Consider the following 18,387-nt stretch of genomic DNA (forward strand, 5'->3'; position numbering starts at 1 on the left):
GCGTTCTCCGGAGCAAACAGGCGAAGCGAGAACCTTTTTGGAACCATGATCGGCTTGGGGATGGAAGAAAAAAAGAGCCTTCGGACCCATGTGAATGGATACCGAGAATCCAACCCAAGGACCACAACTCCACGAATGGGAATGGCACGAGCCATGATTATAAGGCCAAGACCATGCGGATCTCTCGGGCGGCTCAAGTCGTTGCAAATATCAAGACGTACAATCCTACTAGTAAGTAGTACACTTTCAAAATCCAGCAATCCGATGGATCAACCAGCCATGAACATGAATATGAATTTGTCAAGAATTAGAAGTCCCATATAATTTAAAAAATATAAATGTTGGAAATTTTCAATTTTGAAAAATCTCTTCTTTTTTTTTTTGTTATTTCTAAAGCTTCAAAATATTTCTTTTCTTCTTTTTTTTTTCCAGTCCCATGTAATCATGTTATAGAAATCTTATTCTTCAAAGACGATGTTGAATTTTAAGGATAGTGGTTTGGTGGCCATATGCATGCTTGGCTCGGCTAGCTGTGCTGCGCGCTTTATGTAGGGCTGTCTATCAATTTGATTTTTTAATTTTTTTTGGTTATAAAATTTAGTAAAAAATATTATTTTATCGAGATAGAGTAATTTTTAGGTGCCATACATACCACCAACACTGAAGTGCATAGATTTTTGGAACACATTTGTTAATAACATGCTCCATAGTATATAGAGAACCAACAGGATGACCGGGTGGAGAGGGATAATATATCATCCATCCTCGGATCTTCATCTAAGTATCTAACATGGCATAATCATATTCCTCTGTAAGAAGTAAAAGATCAGATGCATCGTGTTCCTTGTCAGGTCGCTGCACTGAAACCCCGACCAGATCCGGATGATCGGACGAGGATCACCGACAAACCCAAAATCCATCATGAAAAACCCGTGCTTGACCAGTATCCATCATTTACCGTACTATTAGTAATACTAGAGTTATGAGGAAGTCAATTTAAGCATGCTGCGATTGCTGGAAGCAAAAACCTTCACGCTCCTCAGAAAGTGAGAGGCCTTCAAGCGAGCTTGCTTTCTTGCTCGTGCACTGGAATAAATCAGACCGAGAAGATTAGCAGAGTGGAAGCAGCTGGTTGGTTGGTTGGTTGGTTGGTTGGAGAAAGGGACGTTCCACAATCCTGAACTGTTTTTGGGACAAATCGTCAGTTATTTCGTCTGCCCTGAAAGATCTTTGGATGGCCTTTTCAGGCTCTTGCTCTCTCCAAGATGGCTTCCCCCCGCCGCCTCCTCTCCTTGGTCCCTTCCCATCCTTGCACAGATCTCGGCAGAATAGCGGAATCGGCTAATTGGAATACGTAGATGGGGCCCCAAACCAACCAACACCGTCCCATAATCTTGAGATTAAAACCATCCTGTAAAAAGATTCTGCTGTTGCTAAGAATTTGCACTTCGGGTGCAGAGGAATTTGCATGCACTTCCAGATGCCAAATTGTATATTTAAGACATGATATCCTTCACGCAGAGCGCTAAAATTAATGAACGGCAGCAGCATCGGTCTCACCTTCTTCAGGAATTCAAATCAAGGAAATCAATGTTTCAAACGAATTCGAGCAATTATTCAATCAAAGAACCGATAAAACACAGGAGTTTCGTACGCACTTTTTAACAGCTAAATACAGAATCTGCTGCTGCGTCCAGAGTTTTTGGCACCACTTAATCCCAACAATACACGAAAAGAGGGGGAGGGGGGAAGGAAAAAAAGGGTTCATGAGAGTGGAATACACACAAGCTATTAAGAAGCCAATATCATGATCAGCGTCCGAGCCAACCTTTCTGGGGCTGGATCTCCTCATCATTCATCAGCTTATCCAGCACCACATTCAGATCGACTGACTGCCCGCTCTCCGTCAACTTCCTCACAGTTGCCCTGACTTGATCTCTTGAGAACCCCATAGTCGCAACTTTCTCCACCACATCATCAATTGGCAATCTATTCTTCGCCGAGGAACCACCAGAGCTAGACCCAGCAGGCACTGCCTGAGGTAATATCTGGGCTGTTGGAAGCCGTGGTGGGTAGCTGCTGCTTCCACCAGATGAGGCTGCAGAAGAAGCGAAGGGTGAGGGTCTCATTGCAGAACTGCTAGGATGCGAAGGGGATCCACCGTAAGGATATGAATCAGAGAAACTAAGCCCCACTTGGGGACCATATCCAGCAGAAAAGGGCACCTGCCCCGAGCCCGCCCTGCTCGTAGCTGGCTCATACATGTTCGGATTCGGCCCGTAGTAATGGTTGGGAGGCTGTCCACCTGGAGGCTGAGCAAAAGGGGCAGGCTGGCGGATGCTTGAGGGATAGGAGTGAGGTGGTGGCATGTACCCCACAGATTCTTCCGGGTGTTGAGGCAATGGTGGCTGAAGCTGAGGTGAGGGGTTCGCAGGTTGTGGGGGCTGGGGAAGCTGAGAATATTGTGGAAGCTGACTTGAAGGTTGGTAGTGCTGGGATGGTGGCGGCAGCGGCGGCTGTGGCTGCTGAACTGGGACTTGGTATTGTTGATGTGCGACCTCAGACTGCTGAGCTGGTGAGGGGAAGTAGGGCTCGCACGGCAAAGATGGGACAGCAGAAGGTATCTGGGGCTGAGGTAACTGACCAGGAAATGGAGCAGGTGGATTTTGTGGTGGTGGGGGCGGCGGAGGAGCATTTGGAGCAGGTAGAGCAGGAAGCATGGCCGGTTGTGAAGGAGGAACCGCATGTTGATGCAATTGTTGGATAGGTTGCTGCTGTGGTGGAACCTGTTGCTGCAGAGCATCCGAACATCCGGTGTTTGAATTCTCTGGTGGCTGCCTGCCTCCTTTAGAATCTTGTAGCTTTGCAAGTTGCAGCTGAGCCTGCACAATTTCTTGTTTGTCACGTAGAACTTGGACACCAGTTTGTACCTGCATGAAATGGAGCAGCACTTGCCTCAGATAATAATATAATGAAAGCTTTTTTCAGTCCCTCATCTTATTCAGCTGGGAAAGGATCTCTTGAATGAGATGAAGATCACACAATTCTCAGATATTGCAATTTCAATTTTCATTATTGGCTTCTCAAAAAAAATAATAATTATCACACAATTTCATCTAAAGATCGAGACTGGATCCCAGAGGGGAGATGGCAAAAGAGAAGGAAAGAACCACAAGAATTATACTCATCAATAAGTTAACAAAAGAATCATAAATTTTGGACATAAAGAGAATGAAATTAGCATAATAAATTAACCAGCAAAGTTTCAGGTGAAGTCTTTTAAGCAGCACATGTGACCGGAGTCAGTTTTACATCTATCTCAGAAACACCTTAATATAATTTAACAATCTTCTGGCCATATGTTCTCATGCACTGCCATATAATGCATCTCTCTGCACCTTTATGAGGGTTTTGTACTTTGTGCTTTGGAGATTGTTGTTGTCTTGTTGGGGTCGGGGAAAAAAAAGGAGAGGGGGTTGTGGAGGGGCAAAGAAAGAAGAAAATGCTAAAATCTATCTCACCCCAAAAATTGCCACAAAAGCTATGGGTCGTGTGAACTGAAATGGATTACAATTACCAGCATGTATATACACCACACAATGTAACATACTTCACTGCAACCTTCGGAACAAGTTGCATTAACAAAACCAAAATTAAGGGAGGTTTACCATGACTGCTTGCATGTATATTTACTATGTCTCATGTCTTCACTGACAAAATAAATGGGGCCCAACTAGATTGGAAGACAATACTGTCTATACAAATCCTAAGTTTGTATGTGGGATCTTGTTTAACACAGGTAAAATCTTCTTGTGTATGTCTGTAAAACAAATCTTTATCTCCTTCCCTTCGATTCTATTTACAGGTTACAACAGTTGGCATTTAAAAGCCGAGGGACTCCCAACAAAGGATGTAAGGACTCCGGATACCTGAGCAGCTTAACAACAGGAGTCAAAAATGAGGTGGAGGATTACCTTGGACAATTTGCTAATATTTTTTTACAATAATAAAATAATGGTGAATCAGTCAATGATATTTATGATGGGGCATTGCTTTGTAATCTATTAGGAGTGTCCACAGTCTCAACTTTTCAGATGAGAAAACAAATTAAAAGCTTGCAACCCTTAAATCTTCAATGATCAAAAACCAATTCTTCCTGAAATACATATGCAAACTTAAAATTTGAGAATCATTAAAACTCAGGTGCTATCTTCCCAGCTTTCCTAAATCATCAAATAACGAATTCACGATCCTTTTCTAGACTCAACTCAACTAATCTTAAGCCCAAACAAGTTGAGGTAGGCTACATGAATCCTTTTCTTCCATTCTGCTATGTTTAAGGCCCCACTATTCACAAACTTTTCCTCTATTAGCAAAATATACACAACCATATTTTTAAGGAAACTTACCCTTACCATGGACTTACCATCAAATTCTGATTTTTGCTTCATCTCTATCAATTGATCATGTTGTGATGTAATCACCACTAACTGGATGGCTCTTATCCTCTCTCTTATGAACATATTGTTTCAACTTGATGAATGTTGCTTGGCGGCATCTTGTCTAATATGATATCATGGCATCATTATCAAGTGTATCTTCCCATTCATTAAATGATATGTTTAAGACCTGAAAAGTTTTTATATTAACTCTTGGGACAAAGCTTCAAGATAATCAGTTGATTGAATCATAAAGGTTGCATTTGGAGGCTTTATATTTAAAAGATCATGATTATTATATTTATGAACTTAAAATTTGGATTTCAATGGTTAAAAATTTTATAGGAGTTAAAGAAAGCTCAAAGATGGAAAAGATCAAAGAGAAGGGAAGGAAAATGTGAATTTGGAAAATCACTTAGGATTTTAGAATTTTTGAAGATTTCTTGGCACAACAAACACCCACATTACAAAATCATAATTAGTAGTTTCAAAAAGCATGAAATATCATGATTTTTCCGCGCATCCTAACGTACCAAAAAACATATATCGCATTAACCTGGAACCTGAATCATGAAAAGGAATAAGGTAATATTAGACCTTTCATCAATGCATATAACAGATCCCCTGACTACCTATTTGAAGAAAGTGCATTCAAGTAACAAGAAAATTAACTAGAATTGTACTATCCTAAAAATTAAACTTATTCACATGCACTATCACATTACAATTATCTTACTATCAAATTCTCCAACTGACCAACCACTACGCTTCAGCAACTAACACATAAGATTTGACTTGTATCAGGCCACATGTCCCTAATGTACCAGATTGTCTGTACTGGAAAGGGTAAATAGCAATGTACGCCAGACTTGTTATTAAAGTATCAGCCTTGACTTTTAAGCTAGTTTTTTTTTAATAAATTGAGAATACAGACCTATTGAGATCTTATCAAACGACGTGAGTTAACTATGGTGTAGGGAGGAAAAAATCCTTCCGGTACGACAATATGTTTAGCAACCGAAGCTTTTATGTTCTTTGGCTAGGATGAGTTCTACTACCAAAAGGTCTGGCTTCTTGGTCTGGTCTAGTTTGTGTATCTATGTTAATTATCTGATACTAGCCCAATCTACCCATTATGGTATCTAATCTACAGTTGAGAGAGACCTAGTAGCAAAAAAATATCGGCAAAACATCCATATTCCATATCCAGAAGCATTAAATGCAACAGATAATCATTTTTTAATTAGATAGGTTGCATTCAGCTTTAGTCGGTGCCTAGCACCTTTCTCACTAAAAATTAGCGAAATGATGATCTAAATTAGTGTTTTGTTTATCCAGATTACCCAGGTATATTGGACCTCCCTCAAAACTTTACACACATAAGGCACCAAGCCAGTCATTTTAAAATTCTTATGCACTTCTGCAGCTTCCAACATTTACGTATAAGTGCTTAGTAAACTTATAACAAGCTTCAAAACAAATTCTAACATCTAAAAAAATCATGTAGAGCAATGAGTAACAAATTAACTGGGAGGAACCCAAAAATAGCACGATCCAGCGACCAATTCTATCCATAGACAAATACACATCATGGTGCTACCAGCATCAAATGTCTCAGAAAGCAATTAATTGCATGGAAGCATCCATCTTTTTGCTGTCTCTAATTTTCAAGGAAACATCTAAGGAAATACTATGGAGACATTTTGAGACTGTCATGAAAACTTCACCAGTAATTTTAATCTAGAACCATATACTTTGATCGGTCACACCTCACTCTCTCACATCATATAAGCCGAAGTAAAATCTAAACAACACATCAATTACCAACATATTTCTCTTGTTAGGATGAGTATCTGAATTCATTCTTTGATGTCCTTCTATGTTCTTGCATATTTCTGTACCAAGTACCAAAGCCGTTGCTTGGATCGGAAAAGAAATGAAGATGCAAGTTTGTAAGTGGACTTTACTCTGACGTGAGTCACTGAGATCCACAAGTACATAGGCATGTGAATATTCAGGGGGGATATAAACAAACAACTTCAGTAGCAACAAATGCAATGAATATTGAAACATTGACAGCCTAGTATCTAAGAAGCCACCCAAAGGACTGCCTATATAGAAACTATATATTTGATAGAACATAGAAACCATAGGCAACTTGTGTTCGCTGACAAAACTCATGCTTCTCTAAGAAATATTTGGTGATACATAACTAAATCAGCAATCACACTCAATTTGCTTCCAGTTTTGTGTGGGTAGTTGGTCTAGTAAATCCAACTCCTGTCTTCATTTTTATAGGGCAGTGTCCCTAATTTTAAACTTACAAAGACACCACACAAGCACACCAAACATGCACAAACACATATACATGCACAAACACATATACATGCTCTCTAGTTATTATAGCATTATGATATATTCTTGCCTGCAAATTACATTCGTCGCCCAGGTATATCAAAAAACCTTCATGCTTTACACATTGGATCAGCATTAATAAAGCACTGTCAAAATTATCAACAGCACCTACTACAATTATACACATCAGGTACAAGTGATGCAGCAATGTACCTTCACAGAAAACTACCACAGAGAACAATCGTCATGGTATCAGAAGTTAATCATGAGAGTCTGAGGATCTGTTAAGAAATGGGAAGTAGGAATCGAGAAAGCTCAATGTTTTTCATGTATGATTAGTTCCTAGTTACAAGGATAGCCCAATTAATGAAGGACATAAATGTCAATATGCCGTTGAAATCTTTTTGTCTGGTGAAACAATGTGATACTAAAAGCCCAGCATGGAAGCAGCAGATTAAACACAGATTCAACCTGGCCGTTGCAACATTTTCATAAAATAAGATCCCTAAATGAAAAAGTGATATTTGAACAATCTAATATGCTATGGATCAAGTATGATGTTCAAGAAGACACACCTCTCTAAGAATATTCTCCAATTGCTTCAATTTTCCATCCGTGGTCCCGTTATTGTTCCCAATCATCACCTTCAATCCATCTACGGAGCTTTCAAGTTGGTGAGTCCGATTCTCCAGCTCTGTCAGCCTTGAACTGACACCTTCCAAAGCATGTAGCAGATTATCAGCATATTTCTTCACTGTACGGTCAACCTCAGCAACTGTAGCCGCATCATATGCACTCTTCTCTTTCTCATGACTAGCCTTTATCAATTCATATGGGTCTAAAATACCCGCATTCTGCATTCATAACAAAAGATAGAGTAAAGTAATAAGTTGCAAAATAACAGCAAGAGAAGAATTTGTAAACTATCAAATTGGTTCGGGAGGAAACCTGAAAATAATTGCAGTCCTGCATAAAACACCCACAGAGTAAACTTGTTCCCATAAAATATCATTTAAGATGAAGTGAATAATTCATGATAGTTTTTTAATGATATGATGCCCTTCCACATGAATATTGTGATCATATATCACCACAGAACTGCTTGTTGCTTTTTACTATAAAACCTTTTATCTCATTATTCTGCCTTAAACTTTGAAGAAGACAGGATTGATAATATCAGCCTCTAAGTCCTAGCAGGAAGCAATGCAGACATGAATCATGAACCATTAGTCCACAAATAAGTACATGCATGTCCACGAGTAAACAGAAATCAGGATCTCATGCAACTACTGCAATTTACTTTTATCCATGTTTCAGGCTCTTTGAAGCATATTGGAAAAGGTTAAGCACCAAGCTTCATGTGGATTAGTGACTAATAGTTACTATATCTTAATTTTCAGATGCTATTTTACAGGTTGGCATCTTTCTTTTTCTAGTTCACCAAACACACCCCCAACAGAAAAATGACCCACCAATTCAATCCTGATTAGTCATCCGACGGACTGAGTTGTCCAATACCTCATGAAAATGTTCAATGTCAACACTTATCCCATGGTTTAGGCAAGAATCTGTGGGCTTAAAATTTATGATGGGTTTTCATGATTTGAGGATTTTATTTCCCTCTTTTTTTTGCCCCCAATTCTATGTTCTACTGTTGACAACACAACAATATAAAGTCGGCATGAGCTATTAATTAAAAAAGTTCCACGAGTAGCAATGTCCAATTTTTCAACCAGATAAGTTTAAAAATTCAAAAAAAATCTTTTCCTAATAGATCCATCTTTTCAGAAGAAAGGGAAAAGAAACCAATTACTATAAGATAAAGAGCAATTCCCATGACAGAAAACAAAATTATACATCATATATTTTCTTGAGAAGGAAAAGAGCCACGGAGTCATCTTGACCCTTGTCATCTCCTCTAAAACCATTAAAGCCACAATCTTTTCTCCGAAACAAATAGAATGGCATCATCATTGTTCCTAATTACATAAATAAAAAAACAATCGAACCAAACCTTCACGGTCTTCTCTAAAACCATAACGGATAAAATTTCAGCAAGCCTTCTCCCCTAAAAATCGATCCATCCAAAACAAGCAAATCTTACTAGCACAAACCTAATCAAATCCGCGCAAATCATAACACTCTCCCGTTCAATAAATTCACCATGAACAATCAGATCAATCAACGAAAGCATTAAACAGATATATATGTAGATGCGAGTTGCGCATAGGATGGATAAAAGACGCATACTTTGAGATTGGAGGAGGCCATCTTGGAGTCGACGGAGCCCAAGAAGGGCTTAGAGAGGGGAGCGGCGGACGCGGTGGGCGGCGAGGATCCTAGGGTCCGGATGGGCTGGAAGTCGTAGCTGGGGAGGATCTCGTCCTTCTTGCCATTGATCGGGTGCTCCTCCTGGGGCTTCATCAGATCAAAGAGCTCGCCGCCGCCGCCTTTCTGCGATCCTGACAACCCCAGGATCTGTTTGTCCATGAACTCCGACGTCTTCATCGGCTCCAACAGAAGAGAAGACAGGTTTCGACCAAAATCCAAACGAAACAGATCGCCCTCGGAGAATTTATCCTGTCTAGGGTAAAGGAAGAAGAAAGGAAGCACGAACAGGGAGAGAGAGAGAGAGAGAGAGAGAACAATAATAATAATAATAATCCTAAGCCAAGGAGATTTTTGGTATGATGACTCGCGGAGAATCATAATTCCAGGTAGTGTCAGGCTCAGCCCACATGACAATACACGCGGCCGGCTCACTGTTAGCCCAGCCCGAGTATGCTCGGGCTAAAATTGGGTGGCCCAATTTAGAAATTTCAGCGGTGGGACTGCTGTTTTAGCTGGCAGATCGATAGAGGAGAGGAATTCTCTCTTCAATCAAATGTATATTTCCTTACTTTTACTAACGGAGTTCAATGAGAACACCATTGATAGTTCAATTCTTGCTCTCTTCTTTTAAAAGATTTTAAAACAAGAGAACCAAACTAACTATAGACTATAGTGGGGCTGCAACATCTATCTCCATCTCATTTGCGCAGGTCCTTTGCTTGCTCTCCACTATGTCCAATCTAGAGATGCTTGTTGTTGGTTGTATATGTGTCTTCTGAAGCCATGCATCTGGTTTATTACTTATAAACGCACCTTTTCTAATTAGATGCACTTGTTCATGCTAATTCTCTGCCAAATGACCATGAAAGAGAAGAAACACAGAGTCACAGACCGAAGTGGAGACCCGATAGTAAATCTACCATCGAAATTCCTAAATTAAAAGTTCAAATATACTCACCTAATTCGCTCTTAAATCTGAACCTTATTGTCTTTATACTCTTTTTATTTCACAATGGTGGTAGGGACGGACCATGTCAACATATCATATAGCTCACGTATTGAACGGTCTCGGCTGGAGTTTCCTTTGTCGTCTCCTAGCTTTGGATCCGAGTTGTTGCAAAATGTTGAAATTTTCAAACTTTGGCCACTTTGATGGGAGACTAAGACGAAGTATACGATCTCTCGGTATAAATATGATCTTCCTAGAAATAGTAATCATAACATTTGTGTGGCAATCATTGACACATTCGAACGTTAATCATCGGCTGAGAATCTGAGCATCACATCCATTAGATGTCCACCAATATATCAAAATATCAATGTCGACCAAGACATTTGAATTTCTCAACTTCTGTTTGCTGCCTCCTTCTATGCTTGCTTTCACATATATAAATATTTAAATATTTTGATAAACTTGGTCTTTTATTATTTTGCTTTCGCTCTGGAGCCACCGTGAAAATAGAGGATAATCACCTGCAACAATGGAGGGATTTTGCTTCTCTATTACAAACTTTGTAACACTTGTTTCTTTCTTCTCTCTTACCTTTGTAATTCTCCTGCACTTTTTTCCCGTTTGTAAATTTACCTCTTATTAAGTACAATATGGGGGGCAGCTTCTGCTCCATTTTCACTCAAAAAAAAGAGAGCGATATAATCAGAGGATCCATTATTACCTAAGCCATAGGAGGGTCCATTGTCACCTAAGCCATAGGAGGGTCCATTGTCTAGGATCTTTTGGCTAAGCCATCGTCACCTAAGCTATTGTCTAAGATCTTCTAGCTACTTAGGCTATCACATAAGCCCTAGGAGGGTCCATTGTCTAGGATGACAACTATAACATGAAGTATAATCGGTATGCTTGTAGTCTTTTTTGAAGCATTACCGAAATACTGTGCACTAAAAATAACATGCATAATAAATCTTGCAGTATAAATTTATCCTAAAAATATGTGTATATTACTCGAGATATCAAAAGTAATTATCAATATGTAATCATGCTAATTTTATATAGCAATTGTTATGGAATTCAAATTTTTCTCTTATACATATTGAATGGTCTCGACTGGTGTTTCCTCTATTGTCTCATGGATTTGGATTCAAGTTGTTGCAAAATGCTGGGATTTTCAAACTTTGATCTCTTTGATGGAAGACCATAATGAGGTACATGATCTCTCGGTATAAAAATGATCTTTTTAGAAATAGTAATCATAACATTTGTGTGGCAATCATCGACTGGCACATTTGAATGTCAATCATTGGTTGAGAATTTGAGCATCACATCCATTAGAAGTCCACCAAGATATCAAAATATCAATTGTCGACCAAGACATTTGAATTTCTCAACTTCTGTTTGTTGTCCCTATCTCCTTCTATGCTTGCTTTCGCATATATAAATATCTAAATATTTTGATAAACTTGTTCTTTTATTTATTTTGCTTTTGCTCCGGAGCCACCGTGAAAATAGAGGATAATCACCTACAACAATGGAGGGATTTTGCTTCTCTATCATAAACTTTGCAACACTTATTTCTTTCTCATCTCTTACCCTTGTAATTCTCCTGCACTTTTTTCCCATTTGTAAATTTACCTTTTATTAAGTACAATATGGGGGGCAGCTTCTGCTCCATTTTGACTCAAAAAAAAAAGAGAGTGATATAATCAGAGGGTTCATTGTTACCTAAGCCATAGGAGGGTCCATTGTCACCTAAGCCATAGGAGGGTCCATTGTCTAGGATTTTCTGGCTAAGCCATCGTCACCTAAGCCATTGTCTAAGATGTTCTGGCTGCTTGAGGCTATCACCTAAGCTATAGGACGGTCCATTGTCTAGGATGACAATTATAACATGAGGTATAATCGGTATGCTTGTAGTCTTTTTTGAAGCATTACCGAGATACTGTGCACTAAAAATAGCATGCATAATAAATCTTGCAGTATAAATTTATCCTAAAAATATGCATATATTACTCGGGATATCAAAAGTAATTATCAATATGTAATCATGCTAATTTTATACAGCAATTTTTATGGAATTCAAATTTCTCTCTCATACATATTGAATGGTCTCGACTAGTGTTTCCTCTATTGTCTTCTGGCTTTGGATTCGAGTTGTTGCAAAATGTTGGGATATTCAAACTTTGATCTCTTTGATGGGAGACTAAGACGAAGTACATGATCTCTCGGTATAAAAATGATCTTCGTAGAAATAGTAATCATAACATTTGTGTAGCAATCATCGACGGACACATTTGAATGTCAATCATCGATTGAGAATTTGAGCATCACATCCATTAGATGTCCACCAAAATATGAAAATATCAATTGTCGACCAAGACATTTGAATTTCTCGACTTTTGTTTGGTGTCCCTGTCTCTTTCTAGCTAAGTCATCGTCACCAAAGCCATTGTCTAAGATCTTCTGTCTACTTAGGTTATCAGCTAAGCCATAGGAGGGTCCATTGTCTAGGATGACAACTATAACATGAGATATAATCGGTATGCTCATAGTCTTTTTTGAAGCATTATTGAAATACTGTGCATTAAAAATAGCCCGCATAATAAATCTTGCAGTATAAATTTATTCTAAAAATATGAATATATTACTCGGGATATCAAAAGTAATTATCAGTATGTAATCATGCTAATTTCATGCAGCAATTTTTATGGAATTCAAATTTCTCTCTCAAAAGGTATTTTTGAAGTTTTGAGAAACAATTTTCTTCGAGATAGTAGCATATGGTAGACCCAGATTTGACTTGACTCAAGTAGTGTATAATAACATAATAAAAAATAATGAAAGAAAAGAGGATACATAGCCGGCATAGTATATATTTTCACTATATTTTTTTTCCCGAATTTACATTGCCCTCCAAAAGTCGTATAATATGATGAACAAGAAGGAAGAGACTCCTTTGTACCCAAAAAGCCAAGAATGATCCCCCAAAACAATCTCGACGGACGCCATCCTCAAAAAATATTTTGGAAAAAGAATGCAAGTGCCCCATATATATGTTTTAAGGACATCTCATGTTTCTTCCCGGACCTCCATAGTAAAAATAATTCCCCCAAACGGTGTTGACTCCTCCTCGTATGTCGTAGCAACTTGGATGGTCGGCCAGGACTCGCAAGTTGGGCAAGGGGATCAAGCTATTGTCCCAGTCAACAAGCTGCAAATTTCGGAAGTAGGCAGCTCTACCAAAACCCTCCCCAGCAAAATGGCCGCTGCCCATTTGAGTTGATGTGTGGAACCCCGATGGCTGAGTATTAACAATCTCTCCACCAAATTGGACCATGTTCGCGTGCCCTGCCAAGTGGCTGAACAGAGACGATGGCCAATAGCCGACCAGCAGCCCCGGCCCAAACTCCAGCCACCAATGTCCGTGCTTGGGATCCTGTAAGAAAATATAAAACATATAAATAAATCTATCTTATCTTATCAGTTTAAGCTTTTAGAACAAGTAGTGATTTCAACAGATCGTTGAAAACAACAAACACAGGAGATCCATAGGAAAGCTATTTACAATAAAAAGATAAAAGACCTGCAGCAATTCAGCCTTGTGCTGAAGCAGCAACAAGAAGAAGCCATTCAACAACTAGGGACAAAATCCCAAAGGTGACGGACGGCTGGGAGGTGAAGGAGTGCATTACGTGGAAAAGGGGTTGAAAAAAACGAAAAGGAAGAAGGCGAGCCTTAGCCCATGGTGGTCTCTCCGGACGGCAGGCGAAGGTGGAAGGTGGAATGGTCCCGCACGTAACTATTCGCCCACCGGATGGATGCAGGGGATCAGTACCACCACCAGGTGGCGGGCCCCATAAATTAGCAGTACGGTCTGGTCCCTACTTCGTATTTTGCTCAACATGATAATAGATTTACTGTAAGATTACCTTCCACACCAGTAGGCTAATGTCGAATTGGCCGCCATTGGAAATTGATATGGGTGAGATAGCTGCCCCGATAGCAATCTTATTATTTGTTTGAACAAAGCCGGAGCACAACAGATTGTAGCATCCAGTCTCTCGGTATGCGTCGCTCTACATTAAAACAGAATATATATAGCATTAGATAGCCATATTTGATGTTTGGTTTCTTAGGTCGGATGGTATAAAGAAAAATGCAATATGCTAGTATGATGATTTTTTTTTTAAATTTAATTTATCAATGGAACGTGAGATGATTTGTCGCCATTTTATTTAAAGAAAAAAAATATGGTATGGAATTTTATAATATAACTGATGGCTAGATCATGTACTTACTGTCCAATATGTGAAGAACCTGGGATTATTATCCCCATAGAGCTGTGGGCTAATCTGAAAATAGCAAAAAAAAACAAAGGCATGCGTTATTTCATTGAAATTAATCGAATCAACTGAAAAAAAGAAAATATAATATACGAAGTGCACTAAAATTCAGCATTGTTAGAAAATTTTGTTTATTTTTAAAAATAAAATATGATTATCAATTAAAAAAATTTAAAAACTTTTATCCATCCCTGTCTATGATTGAAATAATAAAAAAAATGAAGAGAGAACTTTTTTCATCCATCCCCTGGTCCCGTGGTCTTCCACCATAGCTTCTTTCCTGACATTCCAACAATCCCTTAAAAAATATTGGCTCAAAAAAAAAATCCGTAAAAAATTTTAGAAGAATCTTGAAACTTTAACCTGATTCGGCTTACAAAGATCATCCTAATTCAGGCGATTGTATCCAAAAAATAATCTGTTCCTCAGCAAACATAGCAATGACAGTATCTGTGGGTGGGCAGAAAACAAATAAAGGTAACAGGGGATTGCTAAAACAATCAAAAGATATTTTGTTCGCTGCACCAGCTACTAAAGAAAAGGCTTTAGCAGCAGGATAATGCAGGAATGACGTGCATTGGGACCTGGAAATATATGGGCTGGTGTATAACCCCACAAATATATATAAAAAAGAATGATTTTGTAAAACCCATACAGGTACTATGCAATCCAAAAAAAAAGGTTTTTTTTCTATCCACCTGCCATCCAGCTTCAATGGTGTTGAGATCATTGCCGAAGGATCCCGATATGACCCAGATCTGCGACAAGCTGAACTCGGATGGACTGATTACTCTTGGTGCCCACACATTTAAACTAGCTTTTGCACCAAAATACTGATCTCCCAGCACATAGCCAACTGCATGCTGCAACCATGATGCATATATAAAGCATTAGTCAAGCATTAGAGATATGACTGGCTTGCTAGAAGTCTGCCAAGGTCTTATATCTTTTTGATAAAAAAAGGTCTTATATCTAAGCATCTAGATTCTAACTAATCTGTCATAAAGAAATTATCAGTTGGCCTTGTGCTTGGGAATTTCCTTCAAGCTAGGTCAACTAGAAGCTACATGCAAGACAACTCTGCAAATAATTAACAAGTTTAGTCAAGGGTCTCATTGTGATTCCATTTCTGAAGCTTGTGTGTGGATGCACATGAATGCCTTGTCCTATTTTAAACGAGCATGGTTTTGTGTGTAGTTTATGGGATTCACCCATGAACTCTAACCCCTTATCTTCCCGCAGCATCAGGAGATTGCCCCATCATAGCGTACGATATAGAGCTGGAAGAGAAGACAGACTCTGTTTTTAACTCTTACTCCAACCTGGTCTTTGTTATGAAATCCATGTTTTGACTACAAAACAAAGCTCTCATTTTTTATTTTTTATTTTTGCCTCCTTTCGACTAAAAGAACTGAAGCTCTTTTGTTGCCCTTCAAGTACCAGACCTTCCGTTCCCAAACAAAAATCCAAAAATTATAGAAGAAGAGGCTGCATTTATCAAAGGAAAGATAGTTATAGAAGAAGAGCTATTTGGTCCCTCTCTGCGCAAAGTAAAATAAGAATAAAAAATCAGAGTTCATATATATATATATATATAGTGACTGGTCTGGCTGATTCTAGCGAAGTGATGTGTAATTTCGATCAGCCTTAATACGATGATCTAAGATTTGTCTCCCCTTTCAATTTTCTTCTTTTTTAAGTTTTGAATGATTAAAAATCAAAAAAAAAGTTTTGATTCAGTTGGGCTGTCACCTCATGACCGGTGCTCGTGGAATCGCGCCGCATTCTCCTCGCCGGCTTCCTCCCAAATCTCCGAATGGAGCTGGCTCTGAGTACATCTTCTTCTGTTGTTCTCCTTATCGGCACGGTTCCTTCCGGGCACGATTCACCCGAAACCGTCCATGCCTGGAAGGTGCCATCCACTGTAGCTGTCCGAATGTAGCCTCTGGGTCTCTCAGGTGGATCCTTCAAGTAAAAAAGAAGAAGGAAAAAGAAAAAACAAAAACAAACTATGTAAGAGAAAATCCAAGCTTGCAAGGAGTCATTAGAGAAAATCTCAATTACCAATGGCTTCTGTCCCTTCAATTTTGGATGATCAAAGGCTGGTTGAAGGTGAGATGGAACGCAGTCTATGAGATCGCCATCAGGACTCTGCTTATTGGCAGAAACTCAAGTCACGAACCTCCCCTGGGAGAAGAGAAGAGCGAACAAAGAAGAAAAAAGAAGAGAATGCATGCCTCGATCGTCTTGAGCGAAGGTTTGTTGAGCCTCTTTAGATGGGCTCTAATCCTCCTATATTTCAGCAGTTCTTCGCCGGGCCGAAGCGTGCTATTTGCCAGCGCCGACGCCGAGAGCACGGGACTGGTGGCTGCCAGGAGGAGGAGCAGCACAACAAAGGTGGCAATGATTCGGCCAGGCTTGCAGCGGCTTGAAGCCATCCCTGTGGAATTCTAGAGCTGTGATCCTTCTTCTAGAGCTGTCTGTTTCTGCGGACATAGGTGTGCTTGTCTTCTTCTTGTGCGATCATTTGGCCATCCGGCTATAAAAAACTTCCCTCGGTTTTGTCCAGAGGAACACAACTCCCACTTCCAAGCGACCTCCCCCACCCCACTAAACAGAATGACCATGCATGGAACTTAATCCACCACCACCTCTCCTCCCACCACTTCCAATGCTTAGAAACCTCAGAATAACTATAAACCCATCTCTCCCTCTCTTTATATTTTATCTCTCGCTCTCTCTCTCCGGGCTCAGCTCCATCATGGTGGGCTCTGACAGCCAGAAATCTCGAGCATGAGCTAATAAAATATGAAAGAACTAATTGGATGTGGGGTTTTTTAGAGTTCCCTCCATGTGGTCACCGAGAGGAAGCAGTAATGAAGCGGGGCGGGCGTGTTTCAAATAGAAGCCAGTTTTTTTTTTTTTCCTCTCTTCACCCTAGATAATAGTTCTTATTGGTATGCGAGGGACTCTACCCATCCATCAAAGCTTACAGAGCAAGCAAACTTCAGCCTCTCCTCTGTTCATTTATTTCTTTCTTTCTTTCTTGCAGAATTTTGTACGTGTGAATGCCCTTATGGCTCCTCTCGTTGCCTTTTCTTTGATCACAAGAGGGAACTTGGACTCGATTCTGGGTCCCCCCTACTTCTTTACTTGGTCTTCCTTTCTCCGTTCCCAAGATGTTCTTTGTCAGTTAAGGTGGTGCGTGGCTCTTATTAACAAACCAAATCTGGTTCACTTTTTAATCTAGGAAGGAAATTGACTGTGACTCTATAATCCGTTGGATATAAATAACTGTCATTGCATGTTCTAGTTTCAGAATTTGTAGGTCTGATTTAGGTATCCCAATCACCTAATCTCTCTCTGTCTTGATTATGCGGGTATGTTGTTGTAGATACGTGAATTGGAGATATTTTTTACTGTCAGTTTTTTTGTTTGTAGCTCTTCTTTGGAGTGGGTGGAATTTTATGGTCAGGGTACACTTCCTTTGTCTGTAGCTCATGAAGTATTAATGTGATGCTCTCCATCTTATCCATATATAGGAGAAAACAAGGAGATTCTTACCCTGCGTTTCTAAATTCTAAAGATCCCATTGTCCTCTTTGAAGGTGGAAGCGCTGTTTAGTTGTTTACTTTAGAAAATGACCATTACCGTAGCCCAAACCTAATCTTTCTCTGTCTTGATTATTGTAAAGATCCCCAAACTAAGTGTCTGATGATCAAACTAGAAAATGTTCATCCTTGTAAGGAGAAGCAGTAAAGATCATCCAGATATATAAGCAGAAGTATTCATTGCCTGAAAGTTTCAAATAATTTTACAAAAATTTTCAAGCCAACACTTTTCTGTTATACCATCCTCTTTTGAACATGAAGAGCTCTACTTTTAGAAGACAAAAATTTTCAGATTCAATCTCCGAAAAAGGGTTAGGTAACAAAGTTTACCAATTCTTATTTTAAGTTCAGCAGTT

At 39.3% G+C, this 18,387-nt stretch overlaps 2 protein-coding genes and 1 long non-coding RNA gene across 4 annotated transcripts; all 3 read right to left on the reverse strand.

Moving 5' to 3' along the window:
• Positions 1–1,593: 1,593 nt before the first annotated feature.
• On the reverse strand, positions 1,594–9,443 carry LOC148699954 (uncharacterized). Its single transcript, XM_088712002.2, has 3 exons — positions 9,045–9,443; positions 7,370–7,648; positions 1,594–2,930 (listed from the first exon to the last, which is right to left on the reverse strand). Exons 1-3 carry the CDS (start codon positions 9,300–9,302, stop codon positions 1,812–1,814), a joined length of 1,656 nt encoding a protein of 551 aa, XP_088568128.1. The 5' UTR covers positions 9,303–9,443; the 3' UTR covers positions 1,594–1,811.
• A 3,472-nt stretch (positions 9,444–12,915) lies between these two features.
• Positions 12,916–18,105, reverse strand: LOC103711570 (protein neprosin). Of its 2 annotated transcripts, XM_008797771.6 has the most exons (7): positions 16,658–17,930; positions 16,485–16,571; positions 16,173–16,385; positions 15,119–15,283; positions 14,376–14,429; positions 14,007–14,153; positions 12,916–13,513 (listed from the first exon to the last, which is right to left on the reverse strand). In XM_008797771.6, exons 1-7 carry the CDS (start codon positions 16,856–16,858, stop codon positions 13,136–13,138), a joined length of 1,245 nt encoding a protein of 414 aa, XP_008795993.4. In that variant the 5' UTR covers positions 16,859–17,930; the 3' UTR covers positions 12,916–13,135. The 2 variants fall into 2 exon arrangements, with proteins under 2 accessions (XP_008795993.4, XP_089783503.1); XM_089927377.1 differs by having other exon boundaries at positions 16,173–16,571; positions 16,658–18,105.
• On the reverse strand, positions 14,441–15,112 carry LOC148699955 (uncharacterized). The gene is made up of 2 exons (XR_015973800.1): positions 14,798–15,112; positions 14,441–14,700 (listed from the first exon to the last, which is right to left on the reverse strand). It is a non-coding gene; the product is annotated as an uncharacterized LOC148699955 (long non-coding RNA).
• Positions 18,106–18,387: the final 282 nt, after the last annotated feature.

The sequence above is a fragment of the Phoenix dactylifera genome, chromosome 15, assembly GCF_051530095.1.
Source record: "Phoenix dactylifera cultivar Ajwa chromosome 15, Ajwa_hap1_PhDact_Kaust_v1.1, whole genome shotgun sequence".
Taxonomy (NCBI): domain Eukaryota; kingdom Viridiplantae; phylum Streptophyta; class Magnoliopsida; order Arecales; family Arecaceae; genus Phoenix; species Phoenix dactylifera.

Excerpts from the sequence above, each read along its gene's own strand:
- LOC148699954 (XM_088712002.2), bottom strand. The coding sequence starts at position 9,302 with ATGAAGACGTCGGAGTTCATGGACAAACAGATCCTGGGGTTGTCAGGA. Across the intron at positions 7,649-9,044 it reads TGGCCTCCTCCAATCTCAAA|AATGCGGGTATTTTAGACCC; the intron begins GTATGCGTCTTT and ends TTATGAATGCAG. Across the intron at positions 2,931-7,369 it reads TGGAGAATATTCTTAGAGAG|GTACAAACTGGTGTCCAAGT; the intron begins GTGTGTCTTCTT and ends CATTTCATGCAG.
- LOC103711570 (XM_089927377.1), bottom strand. The coding sequence starts at position 16,858 with ATGGCTTCAAGCCGCTGCAAGCCTGGCCGAATCATTGCCACCTTTGTT. Across the intron at positions 15,284-16,172 it reads CCACGAGCACCGGTCATGAG|CATGCAGTTGGCTATGTGCT; the intron begins GTGACAGCCCAA and ends TCATGGTTGCAG. Across the intron at positions 14,430-15,118 it reads CCATTGAAGCTGGATGGCAG|ATTAGCCCACAGCTCTATGG; the intron begins GTGGATAGAAAA and ends TGCTATTTTCAG.